The sequence below is a fragment of the Lepidochelys kempii genome, chromosome 4 (genome assembly GCF_965140285.1).
Source record: "Lepidochelys kempii isolate rLepKem1 chromosome 4, rLepKem1.hap1, whole genome shotgun sequence".
In the NCBI taxonomy this organism is placed as follows: domain Eukaryota; kingdom Metazoa; phylum Chordata; order Testudines; family Cheloniidae; genus Lepidochelys; species Lepidochelys kempii.
Window position 1 is genome coordinate 121,076,861 of NC_136383.1, and position 20,219 is coordinate 121,097,079.

General features: G+C 41.6%; 1 protein-coding gene across 1 annotated transcript in view; it reads right to left on the reverse strand.

Moving 5' to 3' along the window:
• DOK7 (docking protein 7) overlaps positions 1-20,219 on the reverse strand; it is a 108,049-nt gene that overhangs the window by 61,530 nt on the left and 26,300 nt on the right. Inside the window, exon 5 of the mRNA XM_073343207.1 lies at positions 9,724-9,843. Within this exon, the coding sequence (XP_073199308.1) occupies positions 9,724-9,843 (120 nt within the window). The remainder of the gene's footprint in view (positions 1-9,723; positions 9,844-20,219) is intronic.

The following is a 20,219-nucleotide window of genomic DNA, read 5'->3' on the forward strand; positions in this document are numbered from 1 at the left end:
AGAGGTCATCTGGGCCAGCTATTTAAAAGGATACCAGCATACGTGTTTTTTTAAAACCTTGTAAAAATTAGACAGAGAAAAGGTCAATTAGACCTTGCCTATAAAGGACTATTGCTTATATGCTTATAGTATATTTTCTACTGGTTTAGCCAGTCTAGCTCAATGAAATGTCACAATGAGAGAGGATCCCACCACCTCCTGTGGTAGGGGAGAAGGTATTGAACACTTCACAAACTTGAGTGTACACCTTCCTCGGAAAACATGCCATTCTTCTCTGTATCGCTTCATTTTCCAGCCACGCATGATAAAACCAGATGTTGGTAGCAATCATTATTATATTCTTGAGAATAATTTGACAAGATTACTGTAAACATCTTAAAAATGTACGGCATGTTTAACAGCTGCAGTGTATATGGGCTGCTAACTCATTCTCATAGAAGTTTCAGTTGGTCTCATAATTACACAGGAAAAGAAGCAAATGTGAGATACAATACAGATTAGCTTTGGCACAGCTGCAGTTACCACATTCCTGCTCACACTGATAGTCACAGCATCTGTAACAAATATATACGGAATCATTTAACAAGAGAGGAAGGATAAACAGAGAAATACATTGCTGTTCATGGGCTGGTTGAGATTATGAACAATTTCTAACTGTGGAAACCAAGATTTCCATGTTTTTACATTGTGTTTCTCCATTCTCAAAGACTCGGGCTTGGTTCATTCCTACAGTGCAGATGCATCAATGGAGACATTCACAACCATGTGACAGCTATTACTGGCCACCTTTGGAGACAGTAGGCTTAGCAATTCAGCCAGGGTTGTATAGGACCAGCCAAGGACATCCAGGAGATCATAGAGACGTACGACTGGAAGGACCTGGAGAGATCGTCTAGTCCAGTCCCCTGCACTCATGGCAGGATCAAGTATTATCTTCTAGACCATCCCTGACAAGTGTTTGTTTAACCTGCTCTTAAAAATCTCCAGTGATGGAGATTCCACAACCTCCCTGGGCAATTTATTCCAGTGTTTAATCACCATGACAGGAAGTTTTTCCTAATGTCTAACCAAAACCACCCCTGTTGCAATTGAAGTCCATTGCTTCTTGTCCTATCCTCAGAGGTTAAAGAGAACAATTTTTATTCCCCTCCTTGTAACAACCTTTTAAGTACTTGAATGAGCTCAATCAAAATATCTCACAGATCCCTTGCCCTGACCCTCACCACTGACTTTCTGGGCTGCATCAGCTGGCCCTAAGCCCTTTGGTGGAAAAGAGGTTACAGTCACGACGCACTCTTTAGCTTTCCTCCCCATCCAGGTGGGCTTTTCATTTCTGCAGATCAGTAGCCTGGTTCCCACTGACAGAATGAATTGGGTATACTAGGTATTAGTTATAGATACTTATATTGAACATTAAAGCTGCTCTGCAAGTGACAGGGCTTAAAGTGTTCTCAAAGAAATGCTGGGTCTATCAATGATCATGACTGGAACAAAGTCAGCGTCACTCCCATTTCACAACTCCAGGCCATCCTGAGGTCCACTGACTTTATAACCCTCTTTGCTAGTGACATGTCTCAGAGGCATCGCCAAAGACTTTTTTTTTTTTTTTTTTGGAGGCTGGGTCTGTGACCCCACCCTTATCCCCCTGCAACCCATCCCATTTTAGGCATTGATTAGGACCAAATCCTGCACATCTTTACTTAAGCAAAACTCCAGTTGCATACAGTGGGAACCTTGCTAGTGTAAATTGCAAGATTTCTCCATCAGTCCTCATGGCTCAACTCAGACATATCTAAACGAGGAGTTGGCTCTTTGTATACCAGGTTGCAAATTGCTGCTTGTATCTGTCCACGACCTGAGGGTGCAGAGCTGTTAGCTGTAACGCCCCTCCATTTTGGCATGCTCTTCATGCTGTGGTTTCTTCTGCTGTCTCTATTCACGTGCTCTCACATCCAAAAGGGGATGTAGTTCAGCAGAGATAAGTTTTACAAAGCACTTCAAGTGCAAGACTGGTATAGTGAGTGAGTGAACAAAACCAGACTGAATCTATATGAAAGAACCGATTAAGATGGGCTAGGAGGAAACGTGGGTTAAAGTGCATTAAGGCTTCTGATCTCCGGAGAATTGTTTGTTTGTTTTTTTAAAAATACTGGTTTAGGTCACAAGACAAAACGGGTTGGTGGTGTCATCCTACACCCCATTTGTGCACAATACAAAACCACTAAACAATGTGTAATAACTTGCCATGACAGGCAGTCTCTGCTCCAGAGAATCCCAGGACAGCGATAGGATGACCGGTCTGGACATAGCTGTCTGAGGAAGTTTTTACAGCATCTTCCCACGCAACATCTTATTAGAGCTCTAGCCAGAGAATCATTTCACGAACACTAGCTCGCTCTCTCTCTCTCTCTCCCCCCCCCACCCAGGTTGTCCATACACCTGAGCCCATAGTATCTAAGCACTTAGATTCATGCAAACATTCAAATTAAGAAAAATACTTCATCATTTCCAAACAGAAATGGATCCCCTTGTGTAAAGAAAGCTGCGCATCAGCTGCTGAAATCTTCCCCTGGCCCTACTTTCCTGGTCAATTAGCAGGGGGTTATGTGAAGGTTGAATTGACTGAGATACCTATGATGGAGGGATTTTATTTTTATCATGAGCGTTGGTGGGTATTCATTAGAACCAGCTGAGCAGTCCATTGTGGGATATTTTGAATACTTTCATACTGTGACATTTTATTCATGTATTTAAAAGCTCCAAGACCATGGAATGAGCACTATGTAGAATCACAGAAATGTAGGATTGCCAGGGACCTCGAGAGGTCATCTAGTCCAGCTCCCTACACTGAGGTGGGACCAAGTAAACCTAGACCATCCTTGAGAGGTGTTTGTCCAACCTGGTCTTAAAAACCTCCAAAGATGGGGATTCCACAAACTCCCTTGAAAGCCTATTCCAGGATTCAATTTGTGATCCACTATAACCCCCAGATCCTTTTCAGCTGTATTACTACCGAGACAGTTACTCCCCGTTTTGCATTTGATTTTTCCTTCCTAACTTCAGTACTTTGCACTTGTCTCTACTGAATTTTTTATTTTGTTCATTTCAGACTAATTCTCCAATTTATCAAGGTTGTTTTGACTTCTAACCCTCTCTCCAAAGTGTTTGCAATGCCTCACAACTTGGTGTCATCTGCAAATGTTATAAGCATACTCTCCACTCCATTATCCAAGTCATTAATGAAAATATTGTGGAGTGCTGGACCCAGGACTGACTCCTGCTGGACCCTACCAGCTATGGGAACCATTGATAACTACTCTTTGACTGTGGCCTTTCAAGCAGATGTGCACACCCTTTATAGTAATTTTATTTAGACCACATTTCCCTAGTTTGTTTAGGAGAAGGTCATGTGGGACATGTCAAAAGCCTTAATAAAATCAATTATTTTAAAATTAGTCATTTATTTTGATCCATAAAAGATGAATCCGTAACTTTTTGAGATGTCCTTGCATTATAGGTGCCATAAAAATGTATTACTGTGTTATGTTACATTGTTTTACAAAAATCAGTCAAGGATGGAGCAGCAGCCTTAATCTCTGCATTTCCTTCCTTTGCATGTGTCAGTCAGATCCTTGCTGTTACAAGTGTAGGGTGATCTTACACCTGGTTCAGCCCCTTTACATCATGTAAAAAGGGACAGAGAGTGTAAATGGGACCTAAGAAGCTCCATGTCTGATTGAAGGAGGATTCCCTCAGCACAGGCACCGTGGACAACAGCCATAAAGCTAACAACCATAAGCCCATGCACATCATCACTCACGAGCCCTGACACAGTAAGTGTACCAAGGGCATGCTGAAATGGGGCCGTAACACTGCAGACATTCCAGTTATAGGGCAGCCTGGGGATGCTGCTGCAATTTAAAATGCTGCAGGATCAAGCTCTTTGACTGTAACATCTTCATGGCTGGGGTTGTGTCTTTAATGCTCACATGTTGCTCCATCAACAAATACTATATGTAATAATAATTAATAATAAATGTGAACTATCACATCTTTTCCTTCTAAATTTTATTTTGGATTGATGTATAATGGGTTAATTATTATAGAGATGTGTGTATTTGTTTGAATGATCCATTCCAAAGCATCACAGTGGTTATTCAAATGTAGAACAAGTTTCATATACACCAGATTTCTTAAAGTATGTATATTAGAAAAGAAAGCATGGATCAGGAAAATACTTTTGTACCAAAAGTTCATTATATTTTCTACACAACTGAACTATACTTTTCAAAACTGAATACCTAAACTACCCATGCAAATCCTGCATTTGAGCAAACAAGTATGCACCTAAACATATAATGGCCACGTTTGCGTAGCTATGTGCCCACTTATGCATGCAATTAAGGCCACCACCTTTGGAAATTGGATGTTTTTTAATTAGACAAATTATCACTATTGTGAATAAAAACAAGACAATATGCTAGTTTTCCAATTTATACTTTCCCCTGTGCCCCTACACTTTCTTAGGGTTAATATTTAATAATGACAGAGCACCATTTAGCAAAGATGCTCTGTGAACTTTGCACATAAAAGGCTACGAGAGGTGTACATCATCATTTCCTCCTATCCATAGACATACTGGAAGGAAGCTTGGGGAAGCTGACTTGCTGCTTCCCCAGTCTATACCTATTCTGTGGATAGTGGAAAATTCAATCTGACTCCTTTCACTGCACTAAATTCTCTCTCTCTTCGCAAAAACGCCTTTGTTACATTAAGCAAACATTACGGACCCTTTTCCTTCTTGAGGCTGTCAAGGAGGCATGTCTGTAAGTTCTAAGTAGTCAGAGAGGGGTGGTCAAAGGCAAAAATCCAAAATCCATCAGCAAATTGTGGAAAGAAATTCTAGTTCATACTTAAACTTCTAAACCAACCAAATTACGCCATTCAGAAGATTTCATAAATAAAGCCCCAAGAAAGAATGTATTAACATGACTTTGCATTAATTAATGTAAATGTAAATAATATTAATAACTTGAGTATTTCTGAGTATAATCCACTACAAGGAAGTTTAGATCTAGTTAGCTAAAGTGCAGGGCTGATTTATCTATTTAACATATTCCTTTCAACAGACTGGGTGGATTTTGATACTCTTGCCAGATACAGTATGCAGCTGCTGGCAACCTGACCTTTTCAAGTAATACAGTACATTCTGTGTAATAGAATACTTGATAAGGAAAACTAGTCTGCACATGAATCTCCAGCACTACACAGAAGTTAGGATAGGTTGTGTCATTTTAACACACGTCTTAAACTTTTGAATGGCACCTGATAAACACAAGTCTGAAATGCAGTTGCATGCAAAGATATGCCTCTTACAATAATACAAGCTAGTCAGGTCACCTTTTTTTAATTTGCTTTCCATATGTCCACATACAGTCATCTGTATATTGTTCTGCCATTCACTGCTGATTACAGCCATGTACATTTTCCAATCTACTATGACAATATTACATGTATCTGTGAAGCATTCAAAATTCATAGGTGGGAGAATAAATTTTAAAACCATATATTGGCTGCGGCTGACGATGAGGCCGTAGAAAAATCTATAGATGCATTTTTTGGAACATTAGATGGATATATTAGCTGAAGTGTTGATGTGGGAGGTGAAGAATGGTAGATCACAATTTGATTTCTGTACAGGAATGATGACAGTGGAAAGCTAGGAAAATCAGGGAAAAGACAGAAAAACGGCCCACAGATGCTTAGGCATCCAGAGTGATTGATATAGTATAAATCCTGAAACAACAGATAGAGAACAGAGGGAAGTATACATACTTATCTATATCCACAGAGGATTTTTTATACCAAAGTACAATTACGCCCAAGTTTTGGGAGATAGCAGGCCACTAAAAATATCAAAAAAGCGCAATCCAGTGTAGCCCTATTGGCTTCAATGGGACTACACCATTTACACCATGTGAGGGTCTGGCCCTTTTAATTAAAGGGGGAGTTTGGCAGCAGGATGAGCTGCAATGGCAGTGTCTGAATCGATTAGTCAACAAAGCGACAATTTTCTATAACCACATTCAATCTTCAGGGGGAAAAAAAAGAAAAAATTGAGAGCGTTTCTGTCACCGTCCCCGCAGTCTGACACGTTTCAAGTGCCTCAAGAGATCTATGTACTTTTGTTTCCCTCTGTCTGCCCAACATCTTTATCAGCAGGAATATGGCCAGCTCTAAGAATAATGTTTATTAGTGAACCACTGCTGCAGAGCATACAGGAGGAGCGGACATTCCCTAGTGCTCTGTGTGGGTCGGTGGGGGAGTTTAACAGCAAGAACAACAGACAACGCATCACACTGACTCTTGTCAGTTTTAATCATTTCACTGGTGGTTTTTATATTATAATTCTTTGATTTGTATTAGCTTAATGAAAAAAGTACCCCATTGTTCACAGATATATATGCTTTGCAATCCTCAGTTCTGGCTGCCTGCATAAGGAGTAGCCAATTCTGATGCTTCAGTAGAAGACAAAACAGCCAAATAAGCTGTAAACGCACCCAAATCAATTCTGCAATGCTATGACATGGGTAAAATACTTCTCCCAGTTCTCATAAGCTCCTGTCTGTCATTAGAGACCCTGATTATTCCTGCTTTCTCGTTTTGCTTCTTGTTCACGTCTTGTAGCTGCACATTTTATTCTCTCAAAGAAGAGTATGAACTACACTGTAGACAACAGACAACGGTAGCTGCTGTTCTGTACTTTCTAGACAATAAAAAACTAGTGGGGAAAACTACTATTTACTCAACCTATTGGATTACCTCTTTCAAATCTGTTCCAATATGGGTCTCGTATGTATTCCTCGCACACCGAAAACTCCCATTAAAGCCAAAGGGAGATTTGGGCATGCAACTAATGCAGAACTGGCTCCTAGACATGTAAATCCTAATATACTGTACAAAGCCAACACAGGGCCAAATTCTGCTCCCTGTTACACTAATATAAATCTAAAAAACTCCCCTGAAGTTAGTGTCACTCCAGTGGAGCAGGTTATGATCAATCTGGACTAACAGAGGGCGGCACCATTTGTCTCAAAATTTATTATAGGCAGCACAGGGAGTGGCACTTTCCATTATAAGAACCAGTTTTCAGTTGCTGATAACTTTGCCCAACTTAAACAATTCAGGGTGGAATTTACCATTCCAGAAGTTTGCCTCAATTTGGAACTTAATGATTATCAGTAATTTGTTTGGATTATTTTGTAAAGTTTCAGATAAAATGGTTAAGCTGTTTCCAAGAATGAGATCAGGGGAAAAGAGGTTGCTTCGCCCGTGTTAAAAAAAAATTCTTACAACCACTTTGTTGAGAAGCTATAGCTGTCTTATCAGCCTCTGAAAATACAGCAGTTCACACGTGCTCAGTAGCGACTTGTTAGAGTTTGACAGCTAAATTCTCTGAAGACTCCATCTACACTGAGCATAGTTGACCCAGGCCTTCCTGCAGTTGCTGTTCCAGGCAGCTAGGGACTGCTCTGACACCACGCACAGGAATCGAGAACAGGGAAATCATCTTTCTTGTACTCTTAGTGCTCCCCAAGGCAACATGGTGGAGAAGGAGGAAACAGCCTAACTGGAATGCAGAGGGGTATGAGAAGCAACATGAGGCATAGGAAGAGGTGCAGGGTTAGGGAACAGGGGCTGGAGCTCAAGGGTGAGAAAGGGTTAGAAACTGGAGCCAGGAAAGGTGGCCAAAAAATAGGGTTATCATAGTTCTACATGATGGAATTTTTGTTTATAACTTTTAATTTTTTTTTTTTAAAAAAGGAAATTATATAAAAAAAATATGTTAAAAGAATATGAAATTTGCAAAAAAGTCAAGCACTCAAAAGTTAGAATTAAGGTTTCTTTCTTTAGTAGTCATAATTCTTTATCAAATTGAACCTCTTTTGGAGACCAAATAAGTTTGTATGTAATTAAATAATTTGTTTTTGCCTGTCCATAATAAAAGTCTTTATGTAAATTACAATTTTCTGAGTATACCCTAACTGACAAAATTATAAATCTGAACATCCCAACCACTTTTGTACATGTCAAAAAGACTTAATTATGAATTAATTGTTTGGCATTTTTAAATGAATTAATGTTTACATTATAAATGCAAAAAACAGCATATAAAATTAGTGAGCTGTTATGAGCCTGATTTGCCTTTCTCTCACTGGTTTTATTTACAGTAGCATAGAAGCATTGATTTCAAGGAAGCAAAAGATTAATCAAGTGCTGTATACAATATGCATCTAATTTTAAAGTGGTAGGACTGAGAGGTTTTTTCTATCTTTCCAAAAATTTCACATCCAAACTACAGGAGAACCTCAGAGTTACGAACACCTCGGGAATGGAGCTTGTTTGTAACTCTGAAATATTCGCAAAAAGAAAAGGAGTACTTGTGGCACCTTAGAGACTAACCAATTTATTTGAGCATAAGCTTTCGTGAACTACAGCTCACTTCATCGGAAGCTTATGCTCAAATAAATTGGTTAGTCTCTAAGGTGCCACAAGTCCTCCTTTTCTTTTTGCGAATATAGACTAACACGGCTGCTACTCTGAAATCTGAAATGTTCGTAACCCTGAAAAAAATGTTATAACTTTCAAAAGTTTACAACATTGACTTAATACAGCTTTGAAACTTGCCTATGCAGAAGAAAAATGCTGTGTGTGTCTCTCTCTCGCTGCTGCTGCCTGATTGTGTACATCTGGTTCCAAATGAGGTGGGTGGTAACTCATGTTTGCAACTCTGAGGTTCTACTGTAAATCTTTCATATCACATTTCAACACAAGAGATTGGTTTGTTTGCATGTTTACAGCAATGATAAAAATCCTGTAAAATTATTCTTATCATGAAAGCCATTAAATACCCCTAACTATGGACGTACAAACATTTGCTAAAAATGTGAAAGCCCCCCCGCCCTCCACCATTTTAAAAGTTTCCTCCTTCACCACAGACACTGCACAGCTATTGTTCTACAGGCTCATCTTCCACCTTCCTGCCCTGCTTGACATACTCCTTCTAACTGCGTATTACATTTCCTCACCTACTAAAACCAAAAGGTGATAGACCTCCCGCAAGATCACATCTAATTTCTCTCTCAACATTACAGTGCATGCAGCATATACCACAAAACAGAAAAAGGAATTTAATCCTTACTCACCAGAGAAGAGCCTGAACTGCAAGAGTGAGATCAGGATGAACGGGCCTGGTCCAAAGCGCTAGAAGTTCATTGGGAGTTTTTCCAATGATTTCAGTGGGCTTTGGAATGGGCTTGAGAGGTCATCTAGCCCCAAAATTAGTATTCTAGGGGTTTGGCTCAGCAAAATTTTCAATATTACAACCAGCAGCCTGATTTAGATATGGATCTAGGTTCAAACTGGGACTATTCAAACCGCAGATTTGGTTTGGGCCCATCCCTATTCAGAATATTATATTTTGGTGCAGTTAGATAAGACCAGGCAAAGGCCAGCAGCAGCAGAAATATGAATGAGCTAGAGCAGCAAGGGAATCTGGGACATTCAACTGATAAATCTGTAATGTGACATTTCAGAATGAAAATCACTTTGCACTGTCCATGCCCATCAAGTGTCTGCAAGCTGTAATTCCAATCTGAGCAATAAGTGCTAGACATGGCAAGTTCCTACTTTGCACGGTTACTCTATACTTCCTATATTAACCTGGTAGGACTGGACGCAACCCAAAAGGGCCTTTCGTCGGGGAGATGCCACGAACGATACAGTCGAACAGAAAGCTGATCTGCTCTCCTTCGGCACAAGAAAGGAAAAAAACACCAGCCCCTGAAAGAAAGCACAACATTAATACAGACTTTTCATCTGCACGTATAACAGAAACAAAGATTAAACATTTATATGTGATGATCAAAAGAATGTTGTGTGCTGTCATGAAAGAAATCAGTGAGATATATTCTGAGCAAAAAAATAAAAGGAACAAATTTAATGGCAACACATTTTGATCCGAGAAACTGTAAGCAGCAGACTCAATCATTTCTACCTTCTCAGTTAGCTTTCTGAGAGTCATGCAACCAAAAACAAATTAAACCAAGGCAAAATACAAGCGGTGGAAAACAACAGCTGTCTGTTTCTTATATTTTTATTTATACATCAACTTTCTCAGGTCAGAGCTGCATCAGTCATCTGCTTTAGAATTTAGGAGATTTGTTTACATATCAAGTATTTACTGTAGAAATCTAAGTCGTAGTTAGAGATGGGGCTGAGCAGTAAATTTCAGACCTGAACCTCTCCCAAGTTTAGGATTGTTTGGATTTGGAACATAGGAATTGCCATGCTGGATCAGAACCAAGATCCATCTAGTCCAGTATCATATCTCCAATAGTGACCAGTACCAGCTACTTCAGAGGAAAGTGAAAGGACCCCACAGTAGGCAAATGTGGGATAATCTGCTCCCCCACATTAGGTCTCAACCTGACCTCTAATAGTTAGAGATGGCTTAAGTACTGAAGCACGGAGGTTAAACCTCCCTTCTTAAATTTTTGCTAGCATTAAGGTTTGATTAAACTGAACTGAGACAGGCCTGAGTCTTGAAGCTCAGGTATGAATTTTCCCATAGTTTAAGGGGTGCTTTTTAAAGTTATATACACAACACCTACATATTGTGATGATTGGTGAGCTATGAATACCGATAGATAAACAGATCTGTCCACCGTTCTTCAGGCCCAAAACTGACCACAATCAAAGTGCAACTAAAATGCCTGTAACTGCTGGTGGTTCAAGAGCAGAAATTGGAAGAGACTCAGTATGTGTTGAGTCAGCCATGAAGGAGCAGGCTGCAGTGTGGTCTGCTCAAATGTTTGGGCTGCAACCTGCCCCTGCACTTGTTGCTGTTTAGAATTCCACAGTCTGAGATCTATAAATACACAGAAGACTTGTGGCTTTAATGAAACAATGTTTTCATTTTAAAAAGTTCAGAAAACAATAAAAAGGTACAGGACATTTCTTTACTGATTAAGGTTGAATCCAGTGAAGTCAATGACAAACTCCCATTGGGCCAAATTCTCTTTTCAGTGACGCCAGTGTATAGCCAAAGTAACTCCACTGAAATTAGTTAAGTTACTCCACATTCAGCCCATCTTAATTAAGAGCAGAACCTGACCTATTATTTTCAAACAGATCAGGACTTGGTCCTCAAAGAGTTATTTTTCTGCACAGTATTATAAGCTAAGAATTCTTTTACCCATTTTCCTGCGTACCCAAACAACTAGTATCAGTTCTGTGTGCCTATTATTAACAGAATGTAAGGTGATCCCATGAGTTGTCATCAGATCTTTACCCTTCATTCTGTTCTCGTATTTTGCTTTCCATTCATTAAGAATAGCACTCAGCAAACTTAGAATGAGAATCATAAATAAGTAAATAAATAAGCAAGCTTTGAGCTGAGTGTTGTGCAGAGGCTAGATAGCTCAGGGATTGCAGATGCCATACAGAATCCTTTACTTCTAGGTTGCCAGTATAAATCCAACTCAGGTCAGACATAACCAAAAAATTATCTTCTGTTGCTGGTTTTTTGCTGATCTCAGTCCAGTTCCCACTGGACAAGTGCCCACATTAGAAAAGGCTCTGCCATGACTGACAACCTCAGCAGAGACAACAATGACTGAACGGGCATCAAGACTGAACTTATTGTATGCACCACCATGAAGTGTTCCTGCAAGTTGGATTTGAGACACACTAGAAGGGCAACATGTGGAAGTTTGTGCCCTGCAGTATGGATAAACAGAAGATTTCAGCCATTATCCTCCCTGTGACACAGGCCCATAATCTGGGCATAATCTTTGACTCGGCCCTCTTGACACCCTTCCAGTCTGTATGTAAATCCTGTCACCTCTTGCCACAGAACATGCTCTTGTCCAAGCCCTCATCATCTCATACCATAGCTACTGTCATTTCCTTCGTTCTGTCCTTGCCTCCTCCTTCCTTGCCCCACTCAAGTCCGTTCAAAACACTGCTGCTAGAATCATCTTCCTGACTTGTTGCTCTGGGATGCCACCCCTGATAGTGCCCCTCCATGGGCTCCCACTTCCCCATCACAATAAGCAAAACACCTCTGTACTCATCTTCAAGGCCCTTCACCTTTTAGTGCCATCCTGTCTATGAGATCTAGTACATAAGAACATAAGTAAGTATTCTATGGCAACGTCATCCTCCATCTTTGTTCAACAGCAGCCTTTAATAGCTGTTAGTGCACATCTCACTTAAGCACTTTTGTGTTTTCACCCATGCTGCGCTTTAGATATGGGATCTTAAATAAAGATTTCATTGTCTCTTTCAGGCACTGGCCTCTATGTGGGTTATGCAGAGTCATACCGGGGGGATGTATTGTGCTTCAGGGTGGAGGGGAAGCTCACCTTCAGGGGTTGCATTCTCCCCCTTGCATGCTAGTCCTGCTGTGTGCAAGCTTTGGGTGGGATTCAGGTGAGAATACTCCTTGCTTCCAAGGTCCTGTAGTGGCACCAAATCTTGTATAAAGGGTGTCAAATAAGGTGTCTAAGACAAGGTTATGTTTTGCTGGTTATGATTATGCTATCTATAAATACAAAAATGATCCATGCATAAAGTTATAAGTATTGGCTCTATACCAGGGGTGGGCAAACTTTTTGGCCCGAGGGCCACATTGGGGTTGTGCAACTGTATGGAGGGCAGGGTGTGCGTCCCCAAACAGCCTGGCCCCTGTTTCTGCCCCCCCCACTTCCCACCCCCTGACTGCCCCCCTCAGAACCTCCAACCCCTATCCAACCCCCCTGCTCCATGTCCCCTGACAGCCCCCCTGGGACTTCCACCCCCTATTCAACCCCCCTCTGCTCCTTGTCCCCTGACCACCCCCGCCCGGGACGCCCCACCCCTAACTACCCCCTGGGATCCCACCCCCTTATACAGCCCCCCCTGCTCCCTGTCCCCTGACTGCCCTCCAGACCCCTATCCACACCCCTGCCCCATGACAGGCCCCCTGGGACTTCCACTCCCAACCCTCCCTGTTCCCCATCCCCTGACTGCCCCCCCCCAAGTACCTCCTCCCCATCCAACCGCTCCCTGACTGCCCCCCAGGACTCCCTGCTCCCTGACACAACCCCCCGCTCCCTACCCTCTTACCAGCAGCAGGAGCTCGCAGCCGCGCCACCCAGCCAGAGCCAGCCACGATCCCCATGCTGCCCAGTAGGAGCGGTGGGCCAGAGCACTGCCTGCACGGCAATGTGGCTGTGGGGGAAGATGGACAGTGGGGGAGGGGCCAGGGACTAGCCACCCAAGCCGGGAGCTCAGGGGCCGGACAGGACGGTCCCGCGGGCCGAATGTGGCCACGGGCCGTAGTTTGCCCACATCTGCTCTATACTGTCTGTAGTTCAAACTTGTGCTATGCTTCTGGGTGACACCCCAGACAAGTTGGTGTCAGCTCTGCCTAGCCTGCTTGATGGCCCATTAAGGACCATCAGCCATACAAGTGACCCATTGAGAGAAGGCAGACACGCCTTGTGACTCAGCAAGGTATACAGGGACATGCCTACGGACAGAACTCTGAAGTTTTTCCAGGCCATGTGATGGATAGCTTGTCTGTGGGACAAAGAAAGAAAGACCACATGGCAAGAGAATATAAAAAGCTGCTGCAGCTCCTCCATCTTGTCTTCAATCCTCCTTCATACCTCGGGAGGAACTATGCTACACTGAAGCTTTGAACAAAGGACTGATGACCCATCCCAGGTGTGGATGTTTGTACTCCAGAGACTTGATTTGAACCTGCAATTTATTGTATCGTTGCAAGCCTGAACCAAGAACTTTGCCATTATTGTATGTAATTGATTCCTGTCAAGGTTCCTTCCCCACTCTGAACGCTAGGGTACAGATGTGGGGACCTGCATGAAAAACCTCCTAAGCTTATCTTTACCAGCTTAGGTCAAAACTTCCCCAAGGTACAAAATATTCCACCCTTTGTCCTTGGATTGGCCGCTACCACCACCAAACAAATACTGGTTACTGGGGAAGAGCTGTTTGGAAACGTCTTTCCCCCCAAAATACTTCCCAAAACCTTGCACCCCACTTCCTGGACAAGGTTGGGTAAAAAGCCTCACCAATTTGCCTAGGTGACTACAGACCCAGACCCTTGGATCTTAAGAACAATGAACAATCCTCCCAACACTTGCACCTCCCTTTCCTGGGAAATGTTGGATAAAAAGCCTCACCAATTTGCATAGACCCAAACCCTTGGATCTGAGAACAATGAAAAAGCATTCAGTTTTCTTACAAGAAGACTTTTAATAGAAATAGAAGTAAATAGAAGGAAAGAAATCACCTCTGTAAAATCAGGATGGTAGATACCTTACAGGGTAATTAGATTCAAAACATAGAGAATCCCTCTAGGCAAAAACTTAAGTTACAAAAAGGATACACAGACAGAAATAGTTATTCTATTCAGCACAATTCTTTTCTCAGCCATTTAAAGAAATCATAATCTAACACATACCTAGCTAGATTACTTACTAAAAGTTCTAAGACTCCATTCCTGGTCTATCCCCGGCAAAAGCAGCATATAGACAGACACAGACCCTTTGTTTCTCTCCCTCCTCCCAGCTTTTGAAAGTATCTTGTCTCCTCATTGGTCATTTTGGTCAGGTGCCAGCGAGGTTACCTTTAGCTTCTTAACCCTTTACAGGTGAGAGGAGCTTTCCCCTGGCCAGGAGGGATTTCAAAGGGGTTTACCCTTCCCTTTATATTTATGACAATTCCATTTAACCAATTCTAGCTCTCTTCTATATCTTTTTCCATTTATGAATAAACCTTTAGATTTTAGATTCTAAAGGATTGGCAACAACGTGATTTGTGGATAAGATCTGATTTGTATATTGACCTGGATCTGGGGGTTGGTCCTTTGGGATCGAGAGAACCTTTTTTCTTTCACTGAGGTATTGGTTTTCATAATCATTTGTCCCCGTAACGAGTGGCACTGGTGGTGATACTGGGAAACTGGAGTGTCTAAGGGAATTGCTTGTGTGACTTGTGGTTAGACAGTGGGGTAAAACCAAAGTCCTCTCTGTCTGTCTGGTTTGGTTTGCCTTAGAGGTGGAAAAATCCCAGCCTTGGGCTGTAACTGCCAGGCTTTAAGCAATTTGTCCTGAATTGTCACTCTCAGTTGGGTCCCGCCAGAACCAGCATCATTACAAGGGGGTCAGACAATTATTTAATGATGGTAGATGTTGAGATTCAAAAAGTCAAAGCTTTATAACCGTTAAAACACAAATGGCCAACATCACACATCAAAATATACAAAGTCAATAACCTTAAATCAAACTCTAGGAAGTTCTCAAGCAGCACTTTTCTTACTTTGCTGATCTGTAAATTTCTATTATTTTTGAGGGAAATATTTTAGTTGGTTTGTGTATGTACAATTAAATCGATGTTACCAACATTTACCAATCGAAATCTAATCCTTTCAAGCCTAATTATTTACAAATACATCACCTCCAAACAGGCAATTTCTCAAGATACAAAAAATTTTGCAGGGTCAAACTTATTAACACTTTGCTAGAATATGAAATTAAATAGTAATAATGTGGTCAGTTTGTCAAAAAGATGAAAAATGTCCAAGAAGTCTAACTTACAGAGCAGCCTAAATTCTGAGTAAGTGAACACTTCACTGCTATTCATCATTAGGCTCTCGCATGTCTCAGGCACCTTAGTCATGCCTTAGGTTAAATAAATATTAACACACTAACATTGTATAAATAACATGAAGGTTGATATGCAGACTAAAGATGTGAAGGCAGGCCAAAGTCAAAGCTGATTTACTCTGTGCTACTCAGTGGCATAACAAGATTGCCAGTGATGGGCATAGTCTGATTGTAGATTCAGTTTATCTTAAGCACCTCACCGGAGGTTGATTCAGGTGGCACTCAATTTGAAAAGAGGCCACATCCTTTTGGGCTTTGCCACACTGATGAACCTCAACAAATTTTATTTGTTTAGTGATCCCCTTGCATGTCTCTGACTGCATGTATACAGATACAGAATCAGACACCAAAATCAGTCAGGGGAGACTAAAACACACTCTTGTCATGTCTGCTGAAAGGTGCTAATGCCTGCCCTCAAGAGTGTTGGATACTAGGTAAATCACTGAATAAAATAAAGGGGCATGCCTAAGAGCAGACACAACTGAGACTCTTTTATAGTAAAAAAGCTGGACACAAAGTAGGGGGTTGATGCAGGAAGCCAGAGAACAAGCCTGTCTGAGGGAAAGAGTGGTGGTAATGGGTCACTAATTAGATTCCAAAAGCAGGGGGTAGGTATTGGTTCCAAGCTGTGAGAGTGAGCAGAATCAGTGTGACCCTAAAATAAAGCAGAGCTGGAGGGACAGCCATGCAGGGGACATGAAGTCCCTTCCTATCCTACACTTCTATGATTTTATGATTTCTTGGGCACAAGGCTGGAGTGTCTGTCTTGGGATTTCTACAGAAGCCCGGGTGATGTAAGTTCCTACTGCAGTTCAGGAAAACACATCTCTAACGTGTATATTTCTGTAGCTAAAACAGAAGAGATCAAGGATTACTCTAACTCTGTGCCACCGATTTCTCATCCTAACGCAATCACCGCAAAATGGTCCAGAATACTGGCTTTCCATTTGGCCAAAGGAGCAAACAACAAGAACTACAGAGGGTGAAATTCACCACTCCGCTTACAGAACCCCAGTAAAAAGGCTACAGGTGGGTAATGTACCAGGGGTTACAGACTAAACTAATCCCACAATCTGAAGACACAATTTGAGTTAATGGGGCGAAACAGTGTCCACTGTCACTCCACACTCACCTGGCCAGGCTTCTGTGCATGGATTCTTGTAAGTGTGGATAAAACACTCCCCGTCTTCCTCACCCTCTGCAAGGTTATCAGATGCTTTAGTGGAGGTTCCTACTGCCTACCCACCAAATACTCCTTCCACTGCCATGCAGGAGTACAACAGAGCTTCCATGACATGGAGGGCCTTCTGAAAGGGGGAGAACTTCCACCAATTGCATAAAATTGGACTCAACAACCTAAAACTTAATTTAAAAATAAATCAATTCCTACCTGTGCTCCTGAGGGCTCCGATACAACAGCTACTAAATAGCCTTTTGACTTTACTAGAAGTGAAAGCAATGAATTCAGAGACCCAGTGAGAGAAAAACAGAAAGGCAATCATGTTGGCTTCTGCAGCAAAATAAATATTGATCTATTTAGGTTCTCTTAGGTGCCCTTTCACAATACTGTTTGATCCCCTCCCTTAAGAATAAGTGACAACAGTGATCTCTGTCTCTTGCTTTACCAATTAAAGCTAGATTGACAATAGAGAAAATAGTAGTTTATGAGTCCTGGTAAGATGCTACATGGTGGATGGATGGACTTGCAGTGTGTTTCTAAATGTTAAATATGTATATGCAGGTGACTACTACTTATTTATTTCTGGTGTGTTAAATTTCTAATTGAGAAGTTCTCTGCTACTAGAAATTATACAGCTCAGTCGTCCGTTGGAACAGAGTTCACTGCACAAGCATTTGGAAGCTCAGGAATATGTGGTATGCATCACTGTAATACCATGCAGCTGTTTACTAGATTGAAGAGCTCTCTCTTCATGGGTAAGGGACTTAGTGGAAAGCAGCCTGCAGCCAATCATGCAAGACTGAAACACTAAGCCAGTCGTTAGTGACAGTTGGCAGTATGATACTGTACAATCAGTCCCCAAATGTTAAAGAGAAAGTACGATCGGGAAACCGGTGGTGAAACTAAATAATATCTTACTGAACTTTGCTTAGTGTTATTTTAATTCTACACACAAAAGCCCACAGAAGTTGTTCTGTAATCGTACTGTGGAATGGTATGCACCAGCAAACTATTTACATGGAACCCCACAACAAATAAGACTCTGTGTGTCTGTCTGTGTAGGAGGAAGGTTCATAAGATTTCAGTGAATTTACTACACATGAAAGGTGCCATGTAGACAATCCTGGAGACCGAAGTCCACAGAAAAAGTACCACACTGCAGCAATGCAAGTTTCTTCATGCTTTCCCATCAATGTGCCTTAATCCTAACCTTGAAGGACCCCCTGTAGAGATGAGATAGCTCATTCAGGCCGTGTCCTCTCTTTTGAAACTGCATCCATTCAGAATAGGATAGTCAGCTTAACCCAGCTCACATATCCTAGACTTGCACAAAACCTCCAGGGCCCAGTCTGCAAAAGGCTAGCCATGGTAAAATGCCTGCAAGTTGGCATGGAGACTCTACACAAACCAGAACTGCCCAGAAAAGTCTTTAGCCATTACACACAATCTATGCCTCAATGATCCCCTCCTTATCATCTGTCTTCAAGAAAAGGTCTAGTGACCTCCCCATGCGGGGCTCCTCTGGTTAAATGGCCCCTTCTGCTCTCCCTTGAGCTTTATGGGGGTGCCAGCAGGCTTTTCAAGGGGCACCCACTGTAGTGGAGAAGATAGGAAGCACCCACTTCCCTTCCCCAAAATGTCAGTAAGATAACGGAAAACACTCCTGCTCCCATTGCCAGCCAGCTGCACACACCCTAGCACAGTAGCTGGCATCCTCTTAAGGGTTCTCCTCCTAGGAGATGCACTTGTGGGGAAGGTAGGGCAGCTTCAGACCTGGTTCAGGAACATTTTCCTCAGTCTTGGGCTGAAGTACACAAATGTAATAGAACCTGAGCCCATGTTGAATCTTAGTGGCTTTTTGCGCATACTACATGAATTTTTCACAGCGCCCTCGAAATCAAAAAATCTCTCGTAAAGGGTAACAATTTGTGGTCACTACAAATCTACACTATATTTGAACTAGTCATTACCAAACATGTGAGCAATTCCTTCCCTAGATAATTCTTTCAACGTATTTTGAGCCAAAACACATTTACAAAAAAATGTGGTGTGTCTGAACTTCAGCTATGGATGGATATTGTGCATGCAGTACCCCTGGCCTGAACGTACACTTGTTTGCAGCTCCTGGAAACAGAACAAGAAAGTACTTTCTACTCTCCGGAACTGTAGTACAAAAATAGTGCTGTTCAGGGTAAACAAATCAGAAATTAAGGAAAACTGGAGTTGGGTAGATGTTTTGTTTTGCAACTTTAAGAATAATCAGTTAGTCCCATGGAAATGCTGTTTAATTTAAAATACATTGGCAGCATATTCTTGAATATTGTCCCACCTATCTGAACTGGGCTTTTAAATCTTCTTCATGCTGGCAATTTAGTTGTGCTAAAGTGGGCTGGGTTCAAACTCCCACCTGAATCAATAATTATCATCGAAGTACACTTGTTTTAGGTTCTTCTATAGCACCTGCCAGCACAAGTTATTAGTGCCTTACCATATCAATTTATCTTCACAGGGGGAAATTATTAGGAGGAAGAAAGGCACAGAGAGTCTGTGGTAATATTCAGACCCTCTGTGTCTCAGGTCTGATGGTAACATCCAGAAATGAACTGTGTTCTCCTGAAAACCTGATGGTCCAGTGCTTTAACCGCAAGACCATCTCCTCCTCCTAATAATGAATATGTTATTGTGGAATCTATTAATAAAACCTTAAACTCACTCTTCCTCCCCAGTCAGAACTATAATCTGAGGGAACAAAAATGGATTAACAAAAAGCAAGACTACATTAGAAGACTCTACATAACACAGAGCACCATTGTTACGATGACCTAACAATTAATATTAGAATGTAGGACTTATCATAGTAACCCAAACAAAAGCACACTTCCCAATACTCTTCTTAAGGTGAGTTTATGGAGGTTTTGGAGAACATAGGCAGCCAACTTGTGTAAATATACACTTTCAGCTCTTTTTGTAACCAGATTTCTTGTTCTATAAAATTAATATGTCCCTTTAACTGGTTGTCTTCATTAACTAGCCCAGTTTTGATAGTACAGGACAGTAAAAAAGAATAAGGGATAAGGAGATGGAGAGTTAAATATATGCATGAGGATGGTCTCTTCTGTGCCACCATTTTTTCCTACAACAATCAATTAGAGTAACATTCTACGTAGGTAGCGATTCAGAAAAGCATCCCTGCTTGGGACAGCACTTAAGCACATTCTTAACTCAGACTTAAAATTAAGCATATGCTTAAATGCTGTTGTGTGTAGGGATGTTCTTAAGTGCTGTTCTGAACCAGGGTCTCA